The sequence below is a fragment of the Mirounga leonina genome, unplaced genomic scaffold, assembly GCF_011800145.1.
Source record: "Mirounga leonina isolate KUSES-001 unplaced genomic scaffold, KU_Mleo_1.0 Mir_366, whole genome shotgun sequence".
Classification (NCBI taxonomy): Eukaryota; Metazoa; Chordata; class Mammalia; order Carnivora; family Phocidae; genus Mirounga; species Mirounga leonina.
The window spans coordinates 817,601-841,789 of record NW_023270709.1 but is presented as its reverse complement, the minus strand read 5'-3'; the positions used below and the strand labels follow the sequence as shown (position 1 = coordinate 841,789).

General features: G+C 49.1%; 1 protein-coding gene across 1 annotated transcript; it reads left to right on the top strand.

The window, feature by feature from the left end:
* The first annotated feature begins 11,727 nt into the window (after nucleotides 1–11,727).
* On the top strand, nucleotides 11,728–23,905 carry C2 (complement C2). The gene is made up of 18 exons (XM_035030543.1): nucleotides 11,728–11,831; nucleotides 11,973–12,179; nucleotides 12,954–13,139; nucleotides 15,507–15,680; nucleotides 15,763–15,861; nucleotides 16,055–16,188; nucleotides 17,407–17,545; nucleotides 18,600–18,740; nucleotides 19,539–19,628; nucleotides 21,549–21,689; nucleotides 21,814–21,908; nucleotides 22,005–22,116; nucleotides 22,234–22,399; nucleotides 22,510–22,586; nucleotides 22,728–22,819; nucleotides 23,028–23,154; nucleotides 23,298–23,347; nucleotides 23,497–23,905. The coding sequence occupies exons 1-18, from the start codon at nucleotides 11,732–11,734 to the stop codon at nucleotides 23,665–23,667; spliced, it is 2,301 nt and encodes a 766-aa protein (XP_034886434.1). The 5' UTR covers nucleotides 11,728–11,731; the 3' UTR covers nucleotides 23,668–23,905.
* The last annotated feature ends 284 nt before the right edge of the window (nucleotides 23,906–24,189 follow it).

Sequence of the window (24,189 nt, the reverse complement as noted above, 5' to 3'; positions counted from 1 at the left end):
GGGCTCGAACCCAGGACCCCAGGATCATGACCCAAGCTGAAGGCAGATGCACAACCGACAGAGCCACCCAGGCGCCCCTAAAATAATTTTTAAAAAATAGATTTGAGGGGCGCCTGGGTGGCTCAGTTGGTTGAGCGACTGCCTTCGGCTCAGGTCATGATCCTGGAGTCCCGGGATCGAGTCCCGCGTCGGGCTCCCTGCTCAGCAGGGAGTCTGCCTCTCTCTCTGACCCTCCCCCCTCTCATGTTCTCTATCTCATTCTCTCATTCTCTCTCTCAAATAAATAAATAAATAAAATCTTTAAAAAAAATAGATTTGATATTGCTGATTTTTTATAAAGTGGGATAATTGTATTATCATTGTGTTCTCAAAAAGGAGTATTTATCTTGTAGAGATACATACTTATGTATATTAACAGGTGAGATGTAACATAATGTTGGATTTGTTTAAAAATAATCCCAGAAGGAGTGGGTGGGTCTGAGATGAAGCAGTATTGTCCATATATTGATGATTGTTGAAGCTGGGTGATGGGTGCATGGAGGTTTGTTATACTATTCTCTCTACTTTTGCGTATGTTTGAAGTTTTACAAAACAAAACTTAAATAGTCTGTGGAGAGACTGCATGAGGATCTCCTGTTAGTAGTATAGCAGGGTGACTCTTTTGGTGTATTGGAACATTTAGGCAGATATTCAAGCCACTTTTTCCTGTAAAAGGCTTTTACGAGACTTCTACTGGGGATAAACACTGAGGATGCAGAAGAGGTGCTGAGTCCCCCAGAGATCCTCTGCAAGAGTGTTCCTGCCTGGTTCCAGAGCTTTATCCTTTGACTCCTTATGTTTCCCTCCATCTGTTTGAATATGTACCACATGTACCCAACAAGAGTGCAAAGAGAAATAAAGGGGATTTTGAGAAGAGTACATCTCTCTCCTTGCCCCACACCCCATTTTCTAGCCCCTAGTTCTCCCCAAAGACAACTCTCTCATTCAGTTTTTTGTATACTTTTCCAGAGAAATTGTACACATACAAGGAGCAGATGTAACTACATCCTCTTTGCCCCCACTTTTCTGCATAAATGACAACAGACCACACACATGGTTTTGAATGTTTGCTTAGTTAAAAAGTACATCTTATGAATAATATCTTGAGACATTGCACTTCATACATACATAAGCCTTAAGCTTTCAGAGGCTGCATAGCATCCCACTGTCCAAACTACAAGGTGCTGAGCGTTATTCCTCTGCTAATGGACATGGGTTATTTCCAGACGTTTGCTCTTGGTAACAATGAATGCTGTAGTGAATATCTTTGTACACCACCTTTCTACACCCGTAAGGGAAAAGAAATTTTCATTTTGATAGTCTTAATTTAGTTCTCACAGGTAGCCTTAAGGGGAGTGGATTTTGTTGTTGTCTCCATGTGTGACAGATGACAAAACAGGATAAGTAAGGTTGTGAAACAGCTAATAAATTTGTCAAGCCAAACCTGAGGTTCCAGGCTGTCTTCAGTCAAAGCCTGCATTCACTGGGGCTGGGGCCAGACATGGGGACATAAGGAGTTCTGCTGGAGTATGACTTTCATTTGAGTCTGGTAGAAAAGCAAGGCATGAATGTATGTCTCTTCTACACTGGAAAGTTCTCTCCCTGCCCCTTGGAACATTAAGGGGTAGGGGCAGGAGACTGCCCTTCTTTAAACCCCAGCACTGCCCTTTTGGTGGGAGGGAGCTAGGATCCAGAAGAGGAAAGGAGATTAATCATTCCCCCTTCTCCCCTGCTGCCCCCACAACACACACACTCCCCAGGATATGGAGGAAAACATTAGAGAGGCATTTTTTTTAATTAAGAAAAAAAATTTTTTAAGTATCTCTACACCCAACGTGGCTCTCCAACTCACATCCCCGAGATCAAGAGTCACATGCTCTACCAAATGAGCCAGCCAGGCACCCCTGAGACGCATTTTGAGTGAAAGGGCAGATGAGGGACAGTTAGGTCCCCCTTCCCACCAAAAATCAGTCCAGATCTGGGGATGGAGGTGGTGAGAGAAGGATCCAGGGAGGTATGGACTGAAGCCATCCCTCCCCTTGCCCTTCTCCAGCTGACCCCTGAGTACATGAGTCAGAGTTATGGTCACTACCCTCTCACCTGGGCTACACAGGGCAGCCTCCCCATAGGTGGCAAGAAGTGGGGGAGGGGAGGATGACATGCATCGCGGGCCACCCAGGACTGGGAGACCTTGGAGGGATGGGATGGACAGAGGTGAGGTGGAGCTGTGTTGTGGAGAGACAGACACACTGGTGTATCCCGGGCTTAGCTATTTCCAGGGACTGAGTTTCCATATGAAGGATATATGGCTCCTTATAAGAGGTCAAGGATAGGGCACCTGGGTGGCTCAGTTGGTTAAGCGGCTGCCTTTGGCTCAGGTCATGGTCCCGGAGTCCTGGGATCGAGTCCCACATCGGGCTCCCGGCTCAGCGGGGAGCCTGCTTCTCCCTCTGACCCTCTCCCCTCTCATGCTGTTTCTCTCTCTCTCAAATAAATAAAATCTTAAAAAAAAAAAAAGAGGTCAAGGATAGGCCTTCTATTTCCTGGGAGGTCACCACTCTGCCCTTGATGTCTTTCTTAATTCTCAGGAATTGTTTGTACAATGGATGGGTGAGAAGAGGAGGTTCAGTGTCCTGACCCAGAGTCTAGACCTGCAAGTTGGCCTCTGGGGTTCAGGGGCCTAGAGGAGCCTAGGGACTGCACATAACCCTTTCCCAAGGCTCTAAGGGTGATTTATGTAAAGGTTTCTCAAGGTTACAGTTGGGAGCCACCCAGGTGCCCCTCATATGAAATTTTCAAGGAGCTGAGGTCCCCATGGGAGTAGTAAGACATTCTGAGAGGCCATTATGTCATCATTTCTTTTTTTTTAACCTGTGAATAGGGGATGAGTTGCACAGTATGGGGTGTTGCTTTCTTCTCTTTAGAATTGGTCCCCTGGGGGAGCCTGGGTGGTTCAGTCAGTTAAGCATCTGCCTTTGGCTCAGGTCATGAGCCCAAGGTCCTGGGATTGAGCCCCATGTCAGGCTTCCTGCTCAGCAGGGAGTCTGCTTCTCCCTCTGCCTGCCACTCCCCCTGCTTGTGCTCTCCCTCTCTGTCAAATGAGTAAATAAAATCTTAAAAAAAAGAAAAAGGATTGGTCCTCTGGAAGTATGTATTAGAAGCCTTGAATTGATGAGAAGAAATTTTGATGAGAGGGAAGACATTGGCAGGAGTAGAAGGGCTATCATTTTAAGCATTATTTACCTCCTTCCTTCCATCTGGAGTGAAAACGTAGGTTGCATTTGCCAGGCTTTATAATGATGCCAAAAATAGACTAGCCAAGGTCATCTTCACCAAATGGGGATCTACTGAAAATCTACTTGGGAGCCGAAAGAGAGCAATAAAGATCTGGTGTCTTCAGGCCCAGAGCCTCTGGGGTCATGGTCCTTCTACACTGGACTGGGCGTCATGGAGATCTAGAACAGGGACCCAACTCCAGTGACTTTGTTCACCTTGATTTGTCACTATGCAATGTAGCTTTTCCATGGGCAGTTTCCCACTGTCGTCTCCCAAAATCCATTCTCTTATATAGTATTAGAGTTCTGGCTGTGCACATGGTAGGCAAACTTGAAACCACATTTCCCAGCCTCTCATATAACCAACTTTTTGCCAGCAGAATATGAGTGCAAGAGTTGGGTGAATTTCCATGTCATTACCTGTCCCCTATTTTTTCTTTCATTCCACTTCCTTGGGACTGGAATGCAGACTTGATGGAGACTTCTTTTGACCATGCAGACAAGGACAATTCTCAATGGCATGGCAGAGCCACGAGATGGAAGGAGCCTGGGATCCTGAGTGATACTGATGAGCAGCTGTGCCCTGCCGGCCAGGGCTACCTTTGCCACATCAGCCCTGCCTGCTTACACTGATGGTCTTATTTGAGAAAGATGCAAACTTCTACCTTATTTAAATCACTGCGTTTTGGGTTGTCTTTATTATAGCAGCTTAGATTAGACCCTGATAAGCACATGTCTGTGGGAATTGCCCTTGGCTCCCATATTGATTTCTGGCTAAATGGCTTAGTTAGACACATGTTTGGCTGCTAAAACTTGGGCTAAAATAACCACAGTGAGGGGCGCCTGGGTGGCTCAGTCAGTTAAGCGGCTGCCTTCAGCTCAGATCATGATCCCGGAGTCCTGGGATTGAGTCCCGCATTGGGCTCCTTGCTTAGCAGGGAGCCTGCTTCTCCCCTGCCTGCCATTCCCCCTGCTTGTGCTTGCTCTCTGTCTCTCTCTCTCACTTTCTCTGTGTCAAATAAATAAATAAAATCTTAAATAAAAAAAATAAAATAACCACAGTGGCTTAAATGGCTGAGCATAAATGGTCCAGGGCAGTTACGATAGCCCTGCAAGATTGGGGAGCAGCGCTTCTTTGATTTTGTTGCTTTGTCATCATCAACATGTGACTTCCATCTTGTGGTCTAGGGTGACTGTTTTGGCTTCCACCAGTGTGTCTGCACTCCAGCCAGTGGGAAGGGGAGAAGAAAAATTGAGGAGCACACCCCTTTCTTTAAGAGCATACCCCACGGGCCCGGTGGAAAACTTGTAAGCTTTAATACTTAAGGAAGAGAGGAGAATGGATTCTGATACACTGCTAAGTTTTTTAACTCAACAAACGCTGGGAGAAACTCATGAAAGAAAGGCACCCCTTTTTTAAAGGCAGCTATGAGCTGAGCGGATATATTAGTCTGCTTGGGCTGCCATAACAAAATGCCCTACACTGGGCAGCTTAAACAACAGAAATGTCTTAGCTCCCAGCTCTGGAGGCTGGAAGTCTGAGACCAGGGTGCCAGCATGGTTGGTGTCTGGTGAGGACTCTTCCTGGCTTACAGACAGTCATCCTCACCTGGCCTTTCCTCCATGATGCATGATGGGATGGGAGGGAGGTATGTCAGGGAGGTTGAGAGAGAGAGAGAGGGCACTCTGCTGTCTCTTCTTATAAAGACACTTAGCCTATTGGGTCAATTCCCCAACCGTATGACCTCGTTTAACCTTAATTACTTCTTTTTTTAAAAAAAGATTTATTGATTTGACAGAGAGAGCACAAGCAGGTGGAATAGCAGGCAGAGGGAGAGGGAGAAGCAGGCTCCCTGCTGAGCAAGGAGCCTGATGCGGAGCTTGATCTCAGGACCCTGAGATCATGACCTGAGCCGAAGGCAGTTGCTTAACCAACTGAGCCACCCAGGCGCCCCTAACCTTAATTACCTCTTAATAGGCCTTATCATCTTCAAATATAGTCACATTGGGGGTTAGGACTTCAGCATATGAATTTCGGGGTGACACGATTCAGTTCCTAGCAGAGGCTTAAAGAAGGTACTCAAAATTCAATGGCTTAAGTATTCAGCCAGGTGAGGATTCATTATGTTCTGATGACAAACAACTCCCAAATCTTGGTTGTCATAGTGGTTTGCAAAATATGGCCATAAATCTCTCCTATTCTAGTGTATATGCCTCTTTGCAATATGACTTTGCGTTCCTCCCATCGTGAGGTAAGGTTTCCCCCACCCTTAAATCTGGGCAGGCCCTTTGATTTGCTGTCACCAATAGAACAGGGTGGAAGTGACGTTATGTGACTTCTGAAGACAGGCCTCAAGAGGCTGTGCAGCTTTGCTTTGAATCTCTTAGCATGCTTTCCTGAGACTGCTTATGCCATGCAAGGCTAGGGATGAAAGACCATGGGACAGAGAGCTCCCGGTGTCCGACTCTCCTGCTGAACTCAGCCCTTAGCTGACTGCAGCTGTGTGAGTGAGCCCAGACAAGAGCAGCAGAAGAACCACCTGCATGAGAAAGAATAAATCATTTTTTTAAGCCCCTAAATTTTGGGTGGTATTTGCTTTTTTCCTACAGCAGTGGTAATGTAATAGATTAAAACAAAGATTTGGTTTTTGCTCATATTACATACATATCCTGTGAGGGTCAGCAGAGGCTCTGCCTTTGGTGTCACTCAGGAATGTAAGCTGATGGAGCAGCCCCCACCTCAAATGTTGCCATACTGCCGGAAAAGAGCGTGGTGAGGACTGCATTGACCCATAAAGCTTCCATCTAGAAATGATACATGTCACTTAAACTCATATTTCATTGACCAATGCAAGTGGATAGGTAAGCTCAATCCTACTATGTGACCAAAGGGTGACAAGGCCAGAGTATTTGTGAACATCTCTAATAGCCACCACCCTTAAGATAGTTTATTTCTCTCTGGTAACAATTTGAGTAGGTGGGCAGGGCTCGTATGGCATCAACACAATGTCAGGGACCCAAGCTCCTCTCTGCTTGTTCTGTCACCCTCAGGGTGTTGCTCTTGAATCACCATCAGATTTCTAGTTTAGCCCATGGAAAAGGGAGGACATACTCTCCTTTTATTTTAGGGGCATAAGTTGGAAGTTACATGTTATCAGTTCCACTCAATTCCTATTGGCCAGAACCAAGTCACCCATTACCTAGCTGCAAGGGTAGCTGGGAAATGTAGTCTTTAGCTGGGTGACTGTGTGTCCTGCTAAACATCTTACTGTAGAAGGAGGGAGAGAGAACAGACACTGGGTGCCAGGCAGGCACCAGCAGCTCTGCTGCAGCAGCAGCTTTGGGACCCCCAACACCAAGGGTCTCATGGTCTTCCTGCATTCAGTCAGTTTTGTCCAAGGTGAGCTCCACTTTGCATATGTGTTTCTAAGAAGTTATTCATAAGTCAAAAGAGTTTTCACAGACTTAAATGATCATTTCAGAGATGTTTCATCTTCATTTTTTTAAGATTTTATTTATTTATTGGAGAGATACAGAGAGAGAGCTAGAGAGCACAAGTGAGGGAGAAGGAGAAGCAGGCTCCCCGCAGAGCAGGGAGCCCGATGCAGGGCTCGATCCCAGGACCCTGGGATCATGACCTGAGCCGAAGGCAGACGCTCAATGACTGAGCCACCCAGGGGCCCCTCATCTTCATTTTTAATTGATCTTATTTATTCATATCCCACATTGTTTGGCAAAGTACTAAAGAGACTTCTGTGGGATGGAAGGGTTAGCACATTAGCTTAGAGTTTCTTTGCTTCCTACTTTTCATACAATTGCAGGTTGTAATTTATTATTATTATTATTATTATTATTTTAAGATTTTATTTATTTATTTGACAGAGAGAGACACAGAGAGAGAGGGAACACAAGCAGGGGGAGTGGGAGAGGGAGAAGCAGGCTTCCTGCGGAGCAGGGAGCCCGATGCGGGGCTCGATCCCAGGACCCTGAGATCATGACCTGAGCTGAAGGCAGACGCTTAACCAACTGAGCCACCCAGGCGCCCCTTTATTATTGTTTTTAAAGATTTTATTTATTTATTTGACAGAGAGAGTGAGAGAACACAAGCAGGGGGAGCAGTAGAAGGAGAGGGAGAAGCAGGCTCTCCGCCAAGCAGGGAGCCTGTTGTGGGCTCTGTCCCAGGACCCTGGGATCATGACCTGAGACAAAGGCAGACGCTTAACCATCTGAGCCACCCAGGCACCCCTGCAGGTTGTAATTTAAAGGTACATCCAATAGAGGTAACATACCTCAATATCATAAAAGCCATATATGAAAAGCCACAGTGAATATCATTCTTAATGTTGAAGAACTGAGAGCTTTTTCCCTAAGGTTAGGAACATGGCAGAGATGTCCATTCTCACCACTGTTGTTCAACATAGAACGGTAAGTCCTAGCCTCAGCAATCAGACAACAAAAAGAAATAAAAGGCATCCGAATTGGCAAAGAAGAAGTCAAACTCTCACTCTTTGCAGATGACATGATACTCTATGTGGAAAACCCAAAAGACTCCACCCCAAAATTACTAGAACTTATACAGGAATTCAGCAACGTAGCAGAATATAATATCAATGCACAGAAATCAGTTGCATTTCTATACACTAACAATGAGAAAGAAGAAAGAGAAATTAAGGAATCGAGCCCATTTACAATTGTACCAAAATCCATAAGATACCTAGGAATAAACCTAACCAAAGAGGCAAAGGATCTGTATACTGAAAATTATAGAACACTCATGCAAGAAATTGAGGAAGACACAAAGAAATAGAAAAACGTTCCATGCTCATGGATTGGAAGAGCAAATATTGTTAAAATGTCTATGCTACCCAGAGCAATCTATACATTCAATACAATCTGTATCAAAATACCATCAATGTTTTTCCTTCCTTCCTTCCTTCCTTCCTTCCTTCCTTCCTTCCTTCCTTCCTTCCTTCCTTCCTTCCTTCCTTCCTTCCTCTAAGAGAGAGAGAAAGAGAAAGAGAGAGCACACACAGGCAGGGGGAGGGAGAAGCAGCCTTTCTGCTGAGCCGAAGCCAGGTGCTTAGCCGACTGAGCCACCCAGGCATCCTTGTCAACATTTTTACAGAGCTGGAACAAATAATCCTAAAATTTCTGTGGAACCAGAGAAGACCCTGAATCACCAGGGGAATGTTGAAAAAAAAAAAAAAAAAACCAAAGCTGGGGGCATACAATGCCTGACTTCAAGCTCTATTACAAAGCTGTCATCATCAAGACAGTATGGTATTGGCACAAAAACAGACACATAGATCAATGGAACAGATTAGAGAGCCCAGAAATGGACCCTCAACTCTATGGTCAACTAATGTTCGACAAAGCAGGAAAGAATATCCAATGGAAAAAAAGATAGTCTCTTCAATAAATGGTGTTGAGAAAACTGGACCATTCTCTTACACCATACACAAAAATAGACTCAAAGTGGATGAAAGTCCTAAATGTGAGACAGGAAACCATCAAAATCCTAGAGGAGAACACAAGCAGCAACCTCTTTGACCTTAGCTACAGCAACTTCTTACTAGACAAGTCTCCAGAGGCAAGGGGAACAGAAGCAAAAATGAACTATTGGGACTTCACCCAGATAAAAGTTTTTGGCACAGCAAAGGAAACAATCAACAAAACTAAAAAGCAGGGTAAAGAATGGGAGAAGCTATTTGCAGGTGACATATCTGCTAAAGGGTTTTATCCATAATCTATAAAGATCATATTAAACTCAACAACCAAAAAACAAAAAATCCAGTTAAGAAATGGGCAGAAGACATTTCTATTTGGAGAATAGACATTTCTCCAAAGACATCCAGATGGGTAACAGATACAGGAAAAGGTGTTTAACATCACTCGGCATCAGGGAAATACAAATCAAAGCCACAAGAGATACCACCTCACACCATTCAGAATGGCTAAAACTAACAAGTCCGGGGGCGCCTGGGTGGCTCAGTCGTTAAGCGTCTGCCTTCGGCTCAGGTCATGATCCTAGGGTCCTGGGATCGAGCCCCGCATTGAGCTCCCTGCTCCGTGGGGAGCCTGCTTCTCCCTCTCCCACTCCCCCTGCTTGTGTTCCCTCTCTCACTGTGTCTCTCTCTGTCAAATAAATAAATAAAATCTTAAAAAAAAACCAAACCAAGTCAGGAAATGACAGATGTTGGTGAGGATGTGGAGAAAGGGGAACCCTCCTACACTTGGTGGGAATGCAAGCTGGTTCAGCCACTCTGGAAAACAGTATGGAGGTTCCTCAAAAAGTTGAAAATAGAGCTACCCTACGACCCAGCAATTGCACTACTGGGTATTTACCCCAAAGATATAAATGTAGTTATCTGAAGGGGTATGTGCACCCCAATGTTTATAGCAGCAATGTCCACAATAGCCAAACTATGGAAAGAGCCAAGATGTCCATCAACAGATGAATGGATAAAGAAGATGTGGTATATGTTTACAATGGAATATTATGCAGCCATAAAAAAACCTGAAATCTTGCCATTTCCAACAACATGGATGGAACTAGAGGGTATTTTGCTGAGCGAAATAAGTCAATTAGAGAAAGACAAGTATCATATGATCTCACTGATATGAGGAATTTGAGAAAAAAGACAGAGGATCATAGGGGAAGGGAGGGAAAAATGAAACAAGGTGAAACCAGATTAAGAGACTCTTAATCTCAGGAAACAAATTGAGGGTTGCTGGAGTGGAGGGGGGTGGGAGGGATGGGGTGGCTGGGTGATGGACATTGGGGAGGGTATGTGCTGTGGTGAGCGCTGTGAATTGTGTAAGACTGATGAATCACAGATGTGTACCCCTGAAACAAATAATATATGTTAATAAAAAAAGATATATACACACACACATACATACACACAATGGAATATTACTCAGCCATCAAAAGAATGAAATCTTGGGGCGCCTGGGTGGCTCAGTCGTTAAGTGTCTGCCTTCAGCTCTGGTCGTGGTCCCGGGATCCTGGGATCGAGCCCCACATCGGGCTCCCTGCTCTGCAGGAAGCCTGCTTCTCCCTCTCCCACTCCCCCTGCTTGTGTTCCCTCTCTCGCTGTGTCTCTCTCTGTCAAATAAATAAATAAGATCTTAAAAAAAAATGAATGAAATCTTGCCATTTGCAATGACGTGGATGGAACTAGAGGGTATTAAGCTAAGTAAAATAAGTCAATCAGAGAAAGACAATTCTATGATTTCACTCATATGTGGAATTTAAGAAACAAAACAGAGGAGCACAGGGAAAGGGCGGGAAAAATAAAACAAGACGAAATTAGAGAGGGAGATAAACCATAAGAAAGTCTTAATCATAGGAAACAAACTGAGGGTTGCTGGAGGGCAGGTGAGTGGGGGGATGGGTAACTGGGTGATGGGCATTAAGGAGGGCATGTGATGTAATGAGCACTGAACTCTACGTTTGAAATTAGTAATACACTGTATGTTAATTAATTGAATTTAAATTAAAAAAAAGAAGGAAAAAAATAAAAAAATAAAGGATGTCCAAAATTCCAAAATACCTTTGTTCTGGGTAACCAATCCCAGACTTATTTATTTTATGGGTCGGGAATTTTTTCTACTGGACTTTCCGTAAAAGTGTTTTAAACATTTTCCAGTCTCCAAAAACTAAGTGTTGATTTCATTTTTATGTCTAGATTCTGCGGAAGGGTTGCAAGGAATAAAAAGATTGTGGTTCTTCCTATTTAGCAAGAATTTCTAAGAAAATTAGCCTCAGTCTCTTGGAGGTGTATGTTCAAGAAGACAGTAGTATTGCAGGCTCTCAGGAAATAAAGTCCACTTGGCAACACCTAAGAGAAACCTGAAACTACTTAAATAAATGATTTTGCAATATCTTGGATGGTTTGTGGGTTTGTGTGCTTTAGACTGTACATGTAAGAGCGTGTGTGTGTGTAGGGGATGCAGAGGCGGAGAGCAGTATGTAAAGCCTATGGTGCAGATCAGCTGAGTAGGATATGTTGGGATTAGGGAGATGGGCAAGGGCTTTGCCCCCTCAGCTCAGTCCCCAGTCCCTGGTTATTTTTTCCTGCCAAGAGCACATCCCCTGGTGCCCCTGGGTGGCTCAGTCTGTGAAGCGTCTGCCTTTGGCTCAGGTCAGGATTCCAGAGTCCTAGGATTGAGCCTTGCGTTGTCATGGGGCTCCCTGCTCAGTGGGGGGTGGGGGTCTGCTTCTTCCTTTCCCTGTGCCCCTCCCTCTGCTCATGCTCTCTCTCTCTCTCTCAAATAAATAAAATCTTAAAAAAAAAAAAGATTTATTCATTAAAAAAAAAAAAGAGCACATCCCCCTTGCCACTCCCCAGTTTTCCTTCTCTGGCAGCAAATGAAGCAGCTGCTGAGTCAGCTCTGGGCTTCGGGGAAGTCAGATGACCTTTTCCCTCTGCCAGCTCTCTGCCTCTCTCTGCCTCAAGGTGGACAGCATGGACCCACTGATGGCTTTCCTTTGCCTGTTGCCCCTGTATCCAGGTAGGAGCAGGGGAGGGGGATGTTGAGGTCCGCGGAAGAGGCCTGTGCTGCCCACACTGAGTTCCCACCTGGCAATGACCATTTCTCTTGCTTTTCTGTTCTCATCTTTTCTGCATTTCTGTGTTGGGTCCATGCTCACAGGCTTGGCTGCAGAGGCTCCCTCCTGCCCTCGGAACGTGAATATCTCCGGTGGCACTTTCACCCTCAGCCGTGGCTGGGCCGCTGGGAGTGTCCTCACCTACTCCTGTCCCCTGGGCCGCTACCCGGTTCCAGCCTCACGGCTGTGCAAGCACAACGGGCAGTGGCAGACCCTGGGATCCCCGCAGCGGACAAAGGCGGTCTGCAAACGTGAGGCTCTCCGTGGGCCTTGCTCAGGGTGGGGCCGCCAGGGGCCACTGCAGACCCTCTACTTAGGACTTGCTCCGGGCGGGGCTTCACCTGACTGTGTGGTGTACCAGGGATGGCTAAAGCTGCTTTCCCATAGGGCTTCTCCAAAGAATGGGAAAGTGTCCATTGTCCATAGCAAGGCATTGGAAGAAGCAGTCTTGGATGGAGATTTTAAAATACTTTTTTTTTTTTTTAAGATTTTTCATTTATTTATCTGACAGAGAGAATGGGAGACAGCATGAGAGGGGGAGGATCAGAGGGAGAAGCAGACTCCCTGCCGAGCAAGGAGCCCGATGCGGGACTCGATCCCGGGACTCCAGGATCATGACCTGAGCCGAAGGCAGTCGCTTAACCAACTGAGCCACCCAGGCACCCCAAAATACTTTTTTTTTTTAATACTTAACAACTCACTGCAGAATCCCGACCTTTCAGAACAGGTGCCGGAGTCTCCTGTCGTGCCCAATGTCACCCCTTTAGTTGTCCACTCACGGGGCATCCAAGGACCCCAGGGGAGGGGCGGGGGTGACCATGGCCCTCAGGGGGCCGAGAGAAGTGGTTATCATCTATTAGGCTGGACTGTGTGCAACTGCCAATATTTAACCAGTTGCCACAAGCGGTGATTTCGCACGCAACAGCCCAATATTTTGACAACCACCTGGCAACTCCCATGCATCCCAGCCCAGCCCAGGTGTTTTCCAGCCATCCCTGTGTTCTCCTCCCCTTCTCTGCCTCCAGCTGTTCGCTGTCCAGCTCCTGTGTCCTTTGAGAACGGCGTGTTCACCCCGCGGCTGGGGTCTCACCCTGTGGGCGGCAACCTGAGCTTCCAGTGTGAGGACGGCCTCACCCTGCGGGGCTCATCTGTACGGCGGTGTCGCCCCAATGGCGTGTGGGATGGGGAGACGGCCGTGTGTGACAACGGGGGTGAGTGCCCTGCCCCCCCAGCTGCATGGGGGCTGGGGTCTCCCAGGAACCTCGGAGTCAGATGTGTGCCCAGCGGGCCTCTGTGGGGACAGGGGCCTGGTGTCTCTGATGCCAAAATCATATTCCTGGATTTTGGTAAATTGAGGTCTACAGGTCACACATCACCCACCTGCAGGGAGCCGGGCTAAACTTCAGATCCAACATAAAGGCTCCACGCACTCTGTCCAGCTTTTCCAAATGCCTCAAAGCAAGATTGGTTTTCGGGCCCAATGGGCTATTGTAGGACAAGGTGCTGAGTGAGAGCGGACCTAGCGCTGTGCTTCAGTCCCTCACCTCTGCAGCCAACATGGGTCCAACCTGGCTCAGACTTCGGCAACCTCTGGGCAGGTTATTTAATCTCTCTATGCCTCAATTTTTCTTTTTCTCTTTTTTAAAAATCTTATTTATTTACTCGAGAGAGAGAGCAAACAAGAGAGAGAGCGAGCGAGAGAGAGAGCACGAGTGGATGGAGGAACAGAGGGAGAGGGAGAAGTACTCCCACTGAGCAGAGAGCCTGATGCAGGGCTCCATCCCAGGACCCTGAGATCATGATCTGAGTCAAAGGCAGATGCTTAACTGACTGAGCCACCCAGGCGCCCCTCTATGCCTCGATTTTCACATCTCAAATAGAAATAGTAAGACTGGCCACTGTGTGGGGTTGGCCGTGGGATTGAGTTGACATTAGTAAGCATCTAGAAGAGTCCCTGGAGTTTGTCATAGTTATTACTGCCCCTGTCAATGGTGAGGGGCTCTGGTTGATAGGAGTGGGGCTCCTAGGATTCCCTGGGTTTTAGGAGCTGCCTGGACGATAGTTCTGAGCGCATAATACAGAAGACATGGAGTCCACGAGATGGTAGGACCATCCCGTTCCCCAGCGGTCCAGACACTGGTTCCCTACTCATATTCACGACTCTGTCAAATAGCTGGCTTCCTTCCTTCTTAACGTTCTGCCTATGAGATTGGTCCGTGTGGTCCTGTGTAGCAGCAAGTTTGTTATTTCTTTTTAAGATGTATTGATTTATTTTAGAGAGAGAAGGATGGGGAGGGGCAGAGAGAGTCCTAAGCAGACTCAGCTCTCAGTGCTGAGCGCGGAGCCCGACACGGGGCTTGATCCCACAACCCCGAGATCACCACCTGAGCCGAAACCAGAGTCAGACATTCAACCACCGACTGCGCCACCTGGGCACCCCTGTTATTTTTTATTGCTGTATAGTTTTATTATAGAAATAGATTGCAATTTATTTATGGGTTCTCTTCTTGGTGGGCATTTGGGTTCTTTCCAGTTTGGGGCTCTTATGAGTAAAGTCCTATGAATGTCCTTGTATATAACTGTTGGTGCACATATGAATTAGCTTCTCTTTTTAAATTTTATTTTAATTAATTTATTTGACAGAGAGAGACACACAGAGAGGGGGAACACAAGCAGGGGGTTTGGGAGAGGGAGAAGCAGACTTCCCGCCGAGCAGGGAGCCGATGTGGGGCTCGATCCCAGGATCCTGGGATCATGACCTGAGCCGAAGGCAGATGCTTAACAACTGAGCCACCCGGGCGCCCCATGAATTTGCTTCTCTTGAGCATGTTGTTTAGGAATGCAATTATCGGGTCGCATGTTGTCATATGTTTAGTTTTGTTTGTTTTGTTTTTAGAGAGAGTGGGGGGGTGCAGAGGGAGAGAATCTTTTTTTTTTTTTTTAAGATTTTTATTTATTTGACAGAGAGAGAGAGTACAAGCATGGAGAGTGGCAGGAAGAGGGAGAGGGAGAAGCAGACTCACCGCTGAGCAGGGAGCAGGATGTGGGGCTTGATCCCTATTCTGCCTTCAGGCAGATGCTTAACCAGCTGAGCCACCCAGGCGCCCCGGCATACATTTAGTTTTAGTAGAGACTGGCAAACAGTTTCCCAATGGTCACTCCAGAAATACAGAATTAAGGAATTATCCGTATTTTCAGTTTTAGCCATCCTGGCGGGTGCGTACCTATGCCTCATTGTGGTTTATGAAGTGTAAATATTCTCTGTGGCGGTGTTGGGCTCCTCAGTCAGCATCTTCCCTGGGGCTCTGGAATGGATGCAGGCTGAGTCGGTGGGTTGGCACTGGAACGCTTTAACTGGCAACCGAGGGCACTGAGTTCTAAACATTTTGCCCTACTTAAGATTTTCCATCCACACCCTTGGGAAGCCCGGTTGTGGTGTCTCGCAACGGGGAGGCCGAATGACCTGCAGAGGCTCCACGGGTCTGGAGAGGAGGAAGAGGGAGAAGGTGGGTGAGCAGGACGGAAAGGCCGAGGAGGGGCGTCCCTGCTCACTGCTATCTTCCTCTGTTGACTCACAGCTGGCCACTGCCCCAACCCGGGCATCTCGGTGGGCACCGTGCGGATGGGGTCCCGCTTTGGCCTTGGCGACAAAGTCAGCTACCGCTGCTCCTCAAATCTGGTGCTGACCGGGTCTGCGGAACGGGAGTGCCAGAGCGACGGGGTCTGGAGTGGGACGGAGCCCATATGCCGCCGTGAGTAGCCAGCCACCTTGACCCTCCCGGGAGTCCTGGGCACCCACCCCTGACCCTGGCCGACCCCAGCGACTTTCCACAGAGCGCTACTCCTACGATTTTGCTGAGGATGTGGCCCCTGCCCTGGGTACCTCGTTCTCCCACCTCCTTGGAGCCGTCAATCCCACCCAGAAGAAAACGAGTAAGGGCAGTAGGGGCAGCAGGGGCAGCAGGGGCAGCAGGGTGCTGGGCCCGGCATGGGGAGGAGGCCGAGAGCTTCGGGAAGTCTCAGTGGAGCTGAACTGACCGGAGGGGAGGCAGGGAGTCCCCACCCCTTGGCAGGAGAGCAGGTGGGAGGTCAAGATATGAATCTACTCCTTCCACATTTCCCCCAGAAAGCATGGGCCGTAAAATCCAAATCCAGCGCTCTGGTCACCTGAACCTCTACCTGCTCCTGGATGCCTCTCAGAGTGTGGCAGAAGATGACTTTCGGATCTTCAAGGACAGCGCCATTCTCATGGTGGACAGGGTCAGGAAATAGGGGTCTGTGCACAGAGGAGGCTTCCTATGCCCACTGTCTCTCTCTGGTTCCTTCCTTTCCTCAGGGTCCCACTCACAGCCTACCTCCTCCGAAAAGTCCTCCCAGATTATGTGCATGGATTCAATTTATAGGATCCTGTTTTTCATACCACAGACACTGCTGGGGCACCTTCTATGTGTTAGGCACCAAGCTCGGTGCTGGGTGCTGGGAGACACCAAAGATGAACAAGGCTGAGGTCCTGTTTCCCAGGCACCCATCATCTAGGATGGCAGTCTCCACAGAGGGATATACAAAATAATCCAGCAGGGTACTGGTGTCCTTGTTGAATAATTTTAGTTTAAAATTAAATCAACAACTTAATATTTAATACGTTCCCTCAAAAATTCCAATTTTTTGTGTTTAAAAGGTATATAATATATTTGATAGTGATGCACTTTATAAATGAGTTGGGTTTTATAAATATATATACCTATGTTGAAGTATGTGCTCAGAATGTTTTTACTGATGAGCCCCTAGTTTAGATTCCTTGCCAGTACTTTGCTTGGCAATTATGCTTTTCACAATAGTTTATGTGGATATATGTTTTTCTTCCCAGCTACATTTTATTTATTTATTTATTTATTTACTTACTTACTTGACAGAGAGAGAGGGAGAGAGAGCGGGAGCACAAGCAGGGGGAGGGGCAGAGGGAGAAGCAGGTTCCCAGCTGAGCAGGGAGCCCGATGCGGGGCTCGATTCCAGGACGCTGGGATCATGACCTGAGCTGAAGGCAGATTGAGCCACCCAGGCGCCCCCCAGCTACATTTTAAAGAAGGCAGTTTGTGCTCCTTAGTCTCTCTTGACACTTAGAGTAACCAGTAAGCCTTGAGGCTGCACAACACGCCAGTTGGAGAAGTGCCTCGGATTCGAGTGGACAGGTTCAAATTCGACCTGTGCCTCGTACCGGAGGTGTGGTCTGCGGCGCGGCAACAAGCCTCTATGTCCTCATCCATAAAATAGGGGCCATGTCGTGCCCTCACAGAACTGATGTGAGGATGCAATGAGGAGCGAGTGGCCTATCAAAACGCTTGCTGGCTCCCTGCAAGCAGCAGTGTCTTAGCAAGTGGCCCAGGCTCTCTGCCTCCTCTGGGGCCCTTGGCTGGCTCTCTTACCCTCTCCCCTTCGGTTTCAAGGCCTCTCACGCTGCCTCTCACTTGCCCTTCCCAGATCTTCAGCTTTGAGATCAATGTTAGTGTCGCCATCATCACCTTTGCATCCAAGCCCCAAGTCATCATGTCTGTTCTGTATGACAACTCCCGGGATGTGACTGAAGTGATCAATAGTCTGAACAATGTCAACTATAAAGGTATGGGTGTCATCAAATGAAGGCGATGAGGTGGGCCGGTGGGGAGGATGAGCTCTCTGTGCCTGTATGGAGGTTCTGGACAAGTTAGAGAGAGAGTGAGGCCTTTGGTGGCATTCTAGTCCCAGGGCTCTGGGGCTCAGGTTCCTCAGGGGGAGGTGGCTTCCAAGTCAGGTTCCTGGCGGGGAAGTCACAGCTCCCACCAGATCATGGCTTACTCTAACGCGCTACACGTCCGAATGCCTGTGCGGGTCTTGGCTCCTTCCTGATGCCAGATCTACGTGGGCTGGCTTTCCTGGCTCAACACTGTAGTCTCCCCACGCCGTTGTCAAGCTGTCTGGGTGGTGGGTTGCAGTGGCTGCAAAAACCCAAGTTCTTTGGAACCCCATCTTTGAATCTTGAGGCTTTCGAGTGGCCCTCAGTGGGGTTATGGAATGAGCATTTCTTTTTTTTTTTTTTTTAAAGATTTTATTTTTTGAGAGAGAGAGAGGGGAACACAAGCAGGGGGAGTGGGAGAGGGAGAAGCAGGCTTCCAGCGGAGCAGGGAGCCTGATGTGGGGCTCGATCCCAGGACCCTGGGATCACGACCCAAGCTGAAGGCAGACGTTTAACGACTGAGCCACCCAGGCGCCCTGAGCATTTCTTTTTTTAAAAAAAGATTTATTTATTAATTTGAGAGAGAGAGAGACAGAGGGAGGGGGAGGAGGGGCAAAAGGAGAGGGAAAGAGAGAATCCCAAGCAGACTCCCTGCTGAGCGCGGAGCCCTACGCGAGGCTCCATCCCAGGACCCTGAGATCACGACCTGAGCCAAAACCAAGAGTCAGACGCTTAACAGACTGCGCCACCCAGGAGCCCCTGCAATGAGCATTTCTAAGGGAAAAGGGTTTTAATGTTTGAACAGGCAGTGACGCCAAATCTCTATCTGGTTAGTGAAGGTCTGAATGTATCAAGCCAGTTGATAAATGCATTTCCGTTGGTTGGGAGAATAGAGTGATTCCTTCTGCCAGGTGGTAGGTGGGACGTTTCTAAGAGAGTCCTTCCTCTTCACATACTCCAGACCATGAAAATGGGACAGGGACAAACACCTATGCAGCTTTAAATAGTGTCCATATCATGATGAATAACCAGATGCAACGCCTTGGAATGAAGACAGCGGCCTGGCAGGAAATCCGACACGTCATCATCCTTCTGACAGACGGTGGGTATCGTCACCTCCGCGAGTGAGTCTGGCACAGTGGAAGGAGCAGCAGTGTGGGGTCGGAAGGCCTGCCTGCTGGCTCTCCCTCTGCCACCCTGGGCCTCGGTTTCTCATTCGTAAAGTGGAAATAGTGTCGATGATGTCGACAGAACGACAGCAACAGTGATGATGATCAGAGCCGCCCCTTTCCTTATACAATCTCTGTGGAGAGTGATGGAAGCGGTTTGTGTACAAGGGCTTTGTCGTTACAGCTTTCAGTTATTGTTACTACCTGGGAGGTGGCCTCAAGTCGGCTGGACGGGGAGGGGTGGCTTTGGAGCAGGCGTGTCAAGGCGCTCGCGTGGAAGGATGGGAGGACGGACCGCAGGGTGGAGCTGGGCTATGCCGTTTATCTCTCGACTGTGGCCAAACTGCATAGCCCCTTTGGAACTTGGTTTTTTTCCCTATAAAATGCGCATACCCACACTACCTGAGGTTTTATGAGAATTAAATGAGATAAAGTTTATGAAGCTCCTGGCCTGGTGCCTGGGATGTAGAGAATTTCAGTAAATAACATATCTTTTTTTTTCTTTTTTTGGGCAGCAAAGCAAGGTCTGTTGAGCAATAGTAAAGTTTATTGAATGATAGGGTACAAAGCTCCCGAAGAGGGAGGGTACCCAAGAGGGTTGCCTAGTAAATAACATATCTTGAAACTCACGTGGGAAGCGTTAAATGTTAAGGTTTCCATGCTGAATGGCTGCCCCACTCCTCCGGGACTGTGGGGAGTCTCTCCGGACTATTCTTTTCCCTCCGTTCTAGGAAAGTCTAACATGGGTGGCTCTCCCAAGCTGGCTGTTGACAATATCAAAGAGGTCTTGAACATCAAGCAGCAGAGGAGCGACTATCTGGGTGAGCCTCGGAGCCGCTCCCAGCTGTGGGGCCCCTGTAGGGGGCGTGGCGGGGGGGGCGGAGGAGGGGGGCATGGGCAGGCATCTTGCCTTCATTTCCAGCGAGAACCCAGGCTGTGTCGTTCTGTGTGAAGGCAGCTGAGAGTCATGCTCAAGAGTCTGGAATCAAACCACCCTGTGGTTGCAGCCTTGGTTTCCTCCCTTGGCTGTGGCTGGGGGCGGTTTCTGCCTTTGCTATGAGGGGACGGTGCTAGGACCCACCTCAAATGCTCAGATGTTTCCTGGTACGGAGGAACAGAGGAACAATGTATGGAACAGTGTATGTGAGCGGCTGCTGCCGTCATCGTGCCCGTGAACTTCTCCAGGGAGAAAGGGCCTGGATTCCTTGTAGGGACTGTCCCTGGTGTTTCCTCCTTTAGCGATACAGATAACCAGCTAAGGCTTTGGCAGTTGCAGCCTTTAAAGGAACAATTCCTCAGGTTCAGACTAAACACAAATTGCATTGACCTTTGACCAGAACAGAATTTTAGACAGAAGTGCTCCGGACAAGCGAGGACAGTTGCTTTTGGGCCTCACAAGTTGCACTTTCCCCTTGGGGCCTCTCTTCATGCCACCAACCCCACCTGCCCCTCGGGGGCAAGCAGTTTCCTCTTTAAAACTTTGGCCTAGGGAAGGCAAAGGCCAAACTCTCCTCCCTAACTCTTAGCATCATGGGGCTAGGGTTAAGTGCTCAAAAATACCTTACTAAAAAGAAGCAGCAACTGAAGGGACATAGTCACAGAAAACACTGGGGACCTAACTGTCCAGCTCCCAGTGACTGCTTCTGGCCGGCCTATGGCTACCTTGCTCCCTGAGGAAAGCCTTGTCTCCCAGTCTGTCTGAGCATCTCGCTCTTTGCACACCACCCAGGGTCCCCCGGCAGCCAAAAAGGGCCGTGAGGGGTGCAAAGCGTGGGAGAAGACTGGACTCTGTGGCCGCCCCAGGGCGGTCCTGACTGGGTGCTTGCTTGGAGGCGGGGTACGGACGGTTGTGTGGGCCGCAGGTCTCCAGTGGGAAGACATGGCTCCAGGCTCCTCTCTCAGAGCCTACACCTTACGGGGGAACCAGATCTGAAGCCTCCGTGTACACTCATGAGCTCTTTATTCAGTCATATAAATGTACTTAGAAAGTCTCTCCAAAAAAAAAGAAAGTCTCTCCTGGGCACCATTCTAAGGATAGAGCTGTGAACAAAACAGACAAAGATGTCTCGTTGGGGTTGTCATTCTGGAAGAGCAATGTATTAGGTTTCTAGGGATAGTGCCACAGATTCTACAAACTCGGGTGGCTGAAAACAACAGCAACTTTCGCTCTCACATTCAGGAGGCTAGAAGTCCAAGAGCAAAGACCCTATTTCCAAATAAGGTCACCTTCACAGGTACTGGGGCTTAGGACTTGAACATATCTTTTTGAGGGACAGACTTCTACCTACTCTGGGCATTAAACAAGATAAATAAGGACCCTGTAGGGGGTGGTGGGTAGAGCCTTGTGCCAAGGCATAAAATGGAGCAGAGAGGGAATGGAATTGGCTGAGGCATTGCAGTTTTAGACAAGGAGCCCGGGGAAGACCTCGCTGAGATGGTGACATTTGAGTCAAGACTTAAAAAGGTAAGAACGTGAGCCATGTGGGCATTCTGGGAAGGAGTGGACCAGGCAGAGGCTTATGCAAAAGGCCTGCGGTGAGAGCACGCCTGCAGACCTGAGGGACTTCAAGGAGGCTATATGGAACGGAGAGAAGGGTGAGGCGTGGCAGGAAATGAGGTCAGATAGGAGGTAGGGGGCAGGGGCCCTGCTCATTTAGGGCTTTGCAGGACCCAGTAAGTTTCCTGTCTCACAAGGTAGCCCCACAGCCACAAGATTCTGGTGATTTCCTTCTCCCCATCAGACATCTATGCCATCGGGGTGGGCAAGCTGGATGTGGACTGGAGAGAGCTGAATGAGTTGGGGTCCAAGAAGGATGGTGAGAGACATGCCTTCATTCTGCAGGACACAGAGGCTCTGTACCAGGTCTTTGAGCACATGCTGGGTGAGTGAGCTTTTCCCTCTTCGGAGTGGTGTGGGTGGTGAGGGGCCAGCCAGGGGTCCAGGCTGGGAACCTGCTCACAGTGCTCCTCACACGCCTCCTTCCCCCTCTGTTCCCACACCCACAGATGTCTCCCAGCTCACAGACACCATCTGTGGGGTGGGGAACATGTCAGCCAATGCCTCTGTCCAGGAAAGGGCACCGTGGCATGTCACTATTAAGGTACCAGGAAGGAGGGATGGGGCTTGGATCCCAGAGATGGAAGAGGCTATGGGCCAGAGACATAGCAGTCCCTGAAAATCACCAATTTCCCTACAGCCTAGGAGCCAGGAGACCTGCCGGGGGGCCCTCATCTCAGACCAGTGGGTCCTGACGGCCGCTCACTGCTTCCGCAATGCTGAGAACAGCTCCCTGTGGAGGATCAATGTGGGTAAGGCAGGGCCCACACCAGGCTCCTGAGCCTGTGGCCAGGGCTCTCAGCATTGGTCCCTACCCTCTGGCCCCTTCAGGAGCCCTGGCCCAGCCTAATCCGCCTTATTGTTCCCAGGGGATCCTAACTCCCAGTGGGGCAAAGACTTCAGTGTTGATAAGGTGGTGATCTCCCCGGGGTTTGACGTCTTTGCCAAGAAGGATCAGGGGATCCAAGAGTTCTATGGTGATGACATTGCCCTGTTGAAGCTGGCCGAGAAAGTGAAGATGTCCACCCATGCCAGGTGCTAGAGTCTGGGATGAGAGGGCGTCTTCTGGGGGAGACTGCTCTGGGGAGTCCCCACAGCAAGGGACACCGAGGATGGGCCTGTGTGACCCTTGTCCTTCTCCCTAGGCCCATTTGCCTTCCCTGCACCGTGGAGGCCAATCTGGCTCTGCGGAGACCCCCAGGCAGCACCTGCCGAGACCATGGTGAGTGCTGGGGCTCAGGGCGCGTGAGGAGCTGGGACCAGGGCTTAGGACTAATGACATGGATTGTGCAACAGCCTCCAGTCTGGAGTTTGGATGCTGGGTAAAGGGACCGGCACCACATCCCTTTCTCCTTGAATGCAGAAAGTGAACTTCTGAACAAACTGAGCATTCCTGCTCATTTTGTGGCCTTGGATGGAAACAGAATGAACATTAACCTCAAGACAGGGACAGAGGTGAGGATCTCAGGTCTGGGATGCTGTGGGGGCGGGGTGGGGGGATGCCTGTGGCTGCTCCCTGAAGGTCTCTTTGTCCCTTCTTGCTCCAGCTCTGGCTGCTTTCTCCATCTCACCCTGTGTCACCCCTCCTCCAGGCCTACCAACTGCCAGGTAGCCCCTGGGACTGCTCATTTCATCCTTCTCTCCTGTTCTGCCCCTGTTGCAGTGGACAAGCTGTATCAAGGCCGTCTCCCAAGACAAAACCACCTTCCCCGACTTGGAGGATGTCAGAGAGGTAGTGACAGACCAGTTCCTCTGCAGTGGGACCGAGAAGGATGACAATCCCTGCAGGGGTGAGTCCCTCCCACCCCCACTCCTGAGCCTGAATTCCTGAGGGAAAGACCACTGCTGTCCCTGTGGCCAGCATGCATACCCTGATGACACAGGGCCAGGGCGAGAGTCAGGATGACAGCTTCTTATCCTTCCTTTCTGGCAGGAGAATCTGGGGGAGCAGTTTTCCTTGAGCGGAGGCACAGGTTTTTTCAGGTGAGGAGAGAAGGGGGAAATTCACAGGACTGGGGTTACAGGGTCTTGGCCTTGCAGGAGGATGAGGGAGGCCTCTGAAGGAACTGGGGAGGTTGAGGCTTGGAGCTGGGGCTGTGACAGCCTCCCACCCCGTTCTCTCCCTCTTCCAGGTGGGCCTAGTGAGTTGGGGTCTCTACAACCCCTGTGGCAAGAGCAATAAAAACTCTCACCAAAGGGCCCCCAAAGGCAAGATACCACGAGATTTTCACATCAATCTCTTTCGCCTGCAGCCCTGGCTGAGGCGGCACCTGGAGGGTATCCTGAACTTTTTGCCCCTCTAATTGTGGCCACCCCTCTGTTGTCCTGCCAGCACCTGCCATCTGTCTTGTCTCCTACCCTTGAACTCCCACCCTCAGACCCCATGACCCCCCCATGCTCCCAGCTCCGAACCCCTGCCCTGCGCTGCACATCCAAGCTGAGGAATCCCCAGGGGCACACCCTCTGCCTCGCTTGACTCACTTTCCTTTCACTCTCAAGTGGAATTTCCCAGTTATGAAATTAATAAAAATTGATGATTTCCTCATGTGTCTGTGCCTCTACTTGTGGGCTGGGCAGGGGGGTGAGGAAGGCCGGGATGATTCCAGGAACCACCAGGAGGCAGGTCACAGACCCTGCTGGACAAACAGTGGCTGGACTCTGCTCCATTAACAGAGTCAACAGGGAGTGAGCCAGCCTTTATTTCTGGCCCCTAAGGGGGTGGTCTGGGCTCACCGGGGAGGACCTGGGGCTGAGAGGTGGTGTTGAAGGGGTCAGTCCTGGATCATGGGCAGCAAAGGGCAGGGCTTATGCAGTTTCTATTTCCT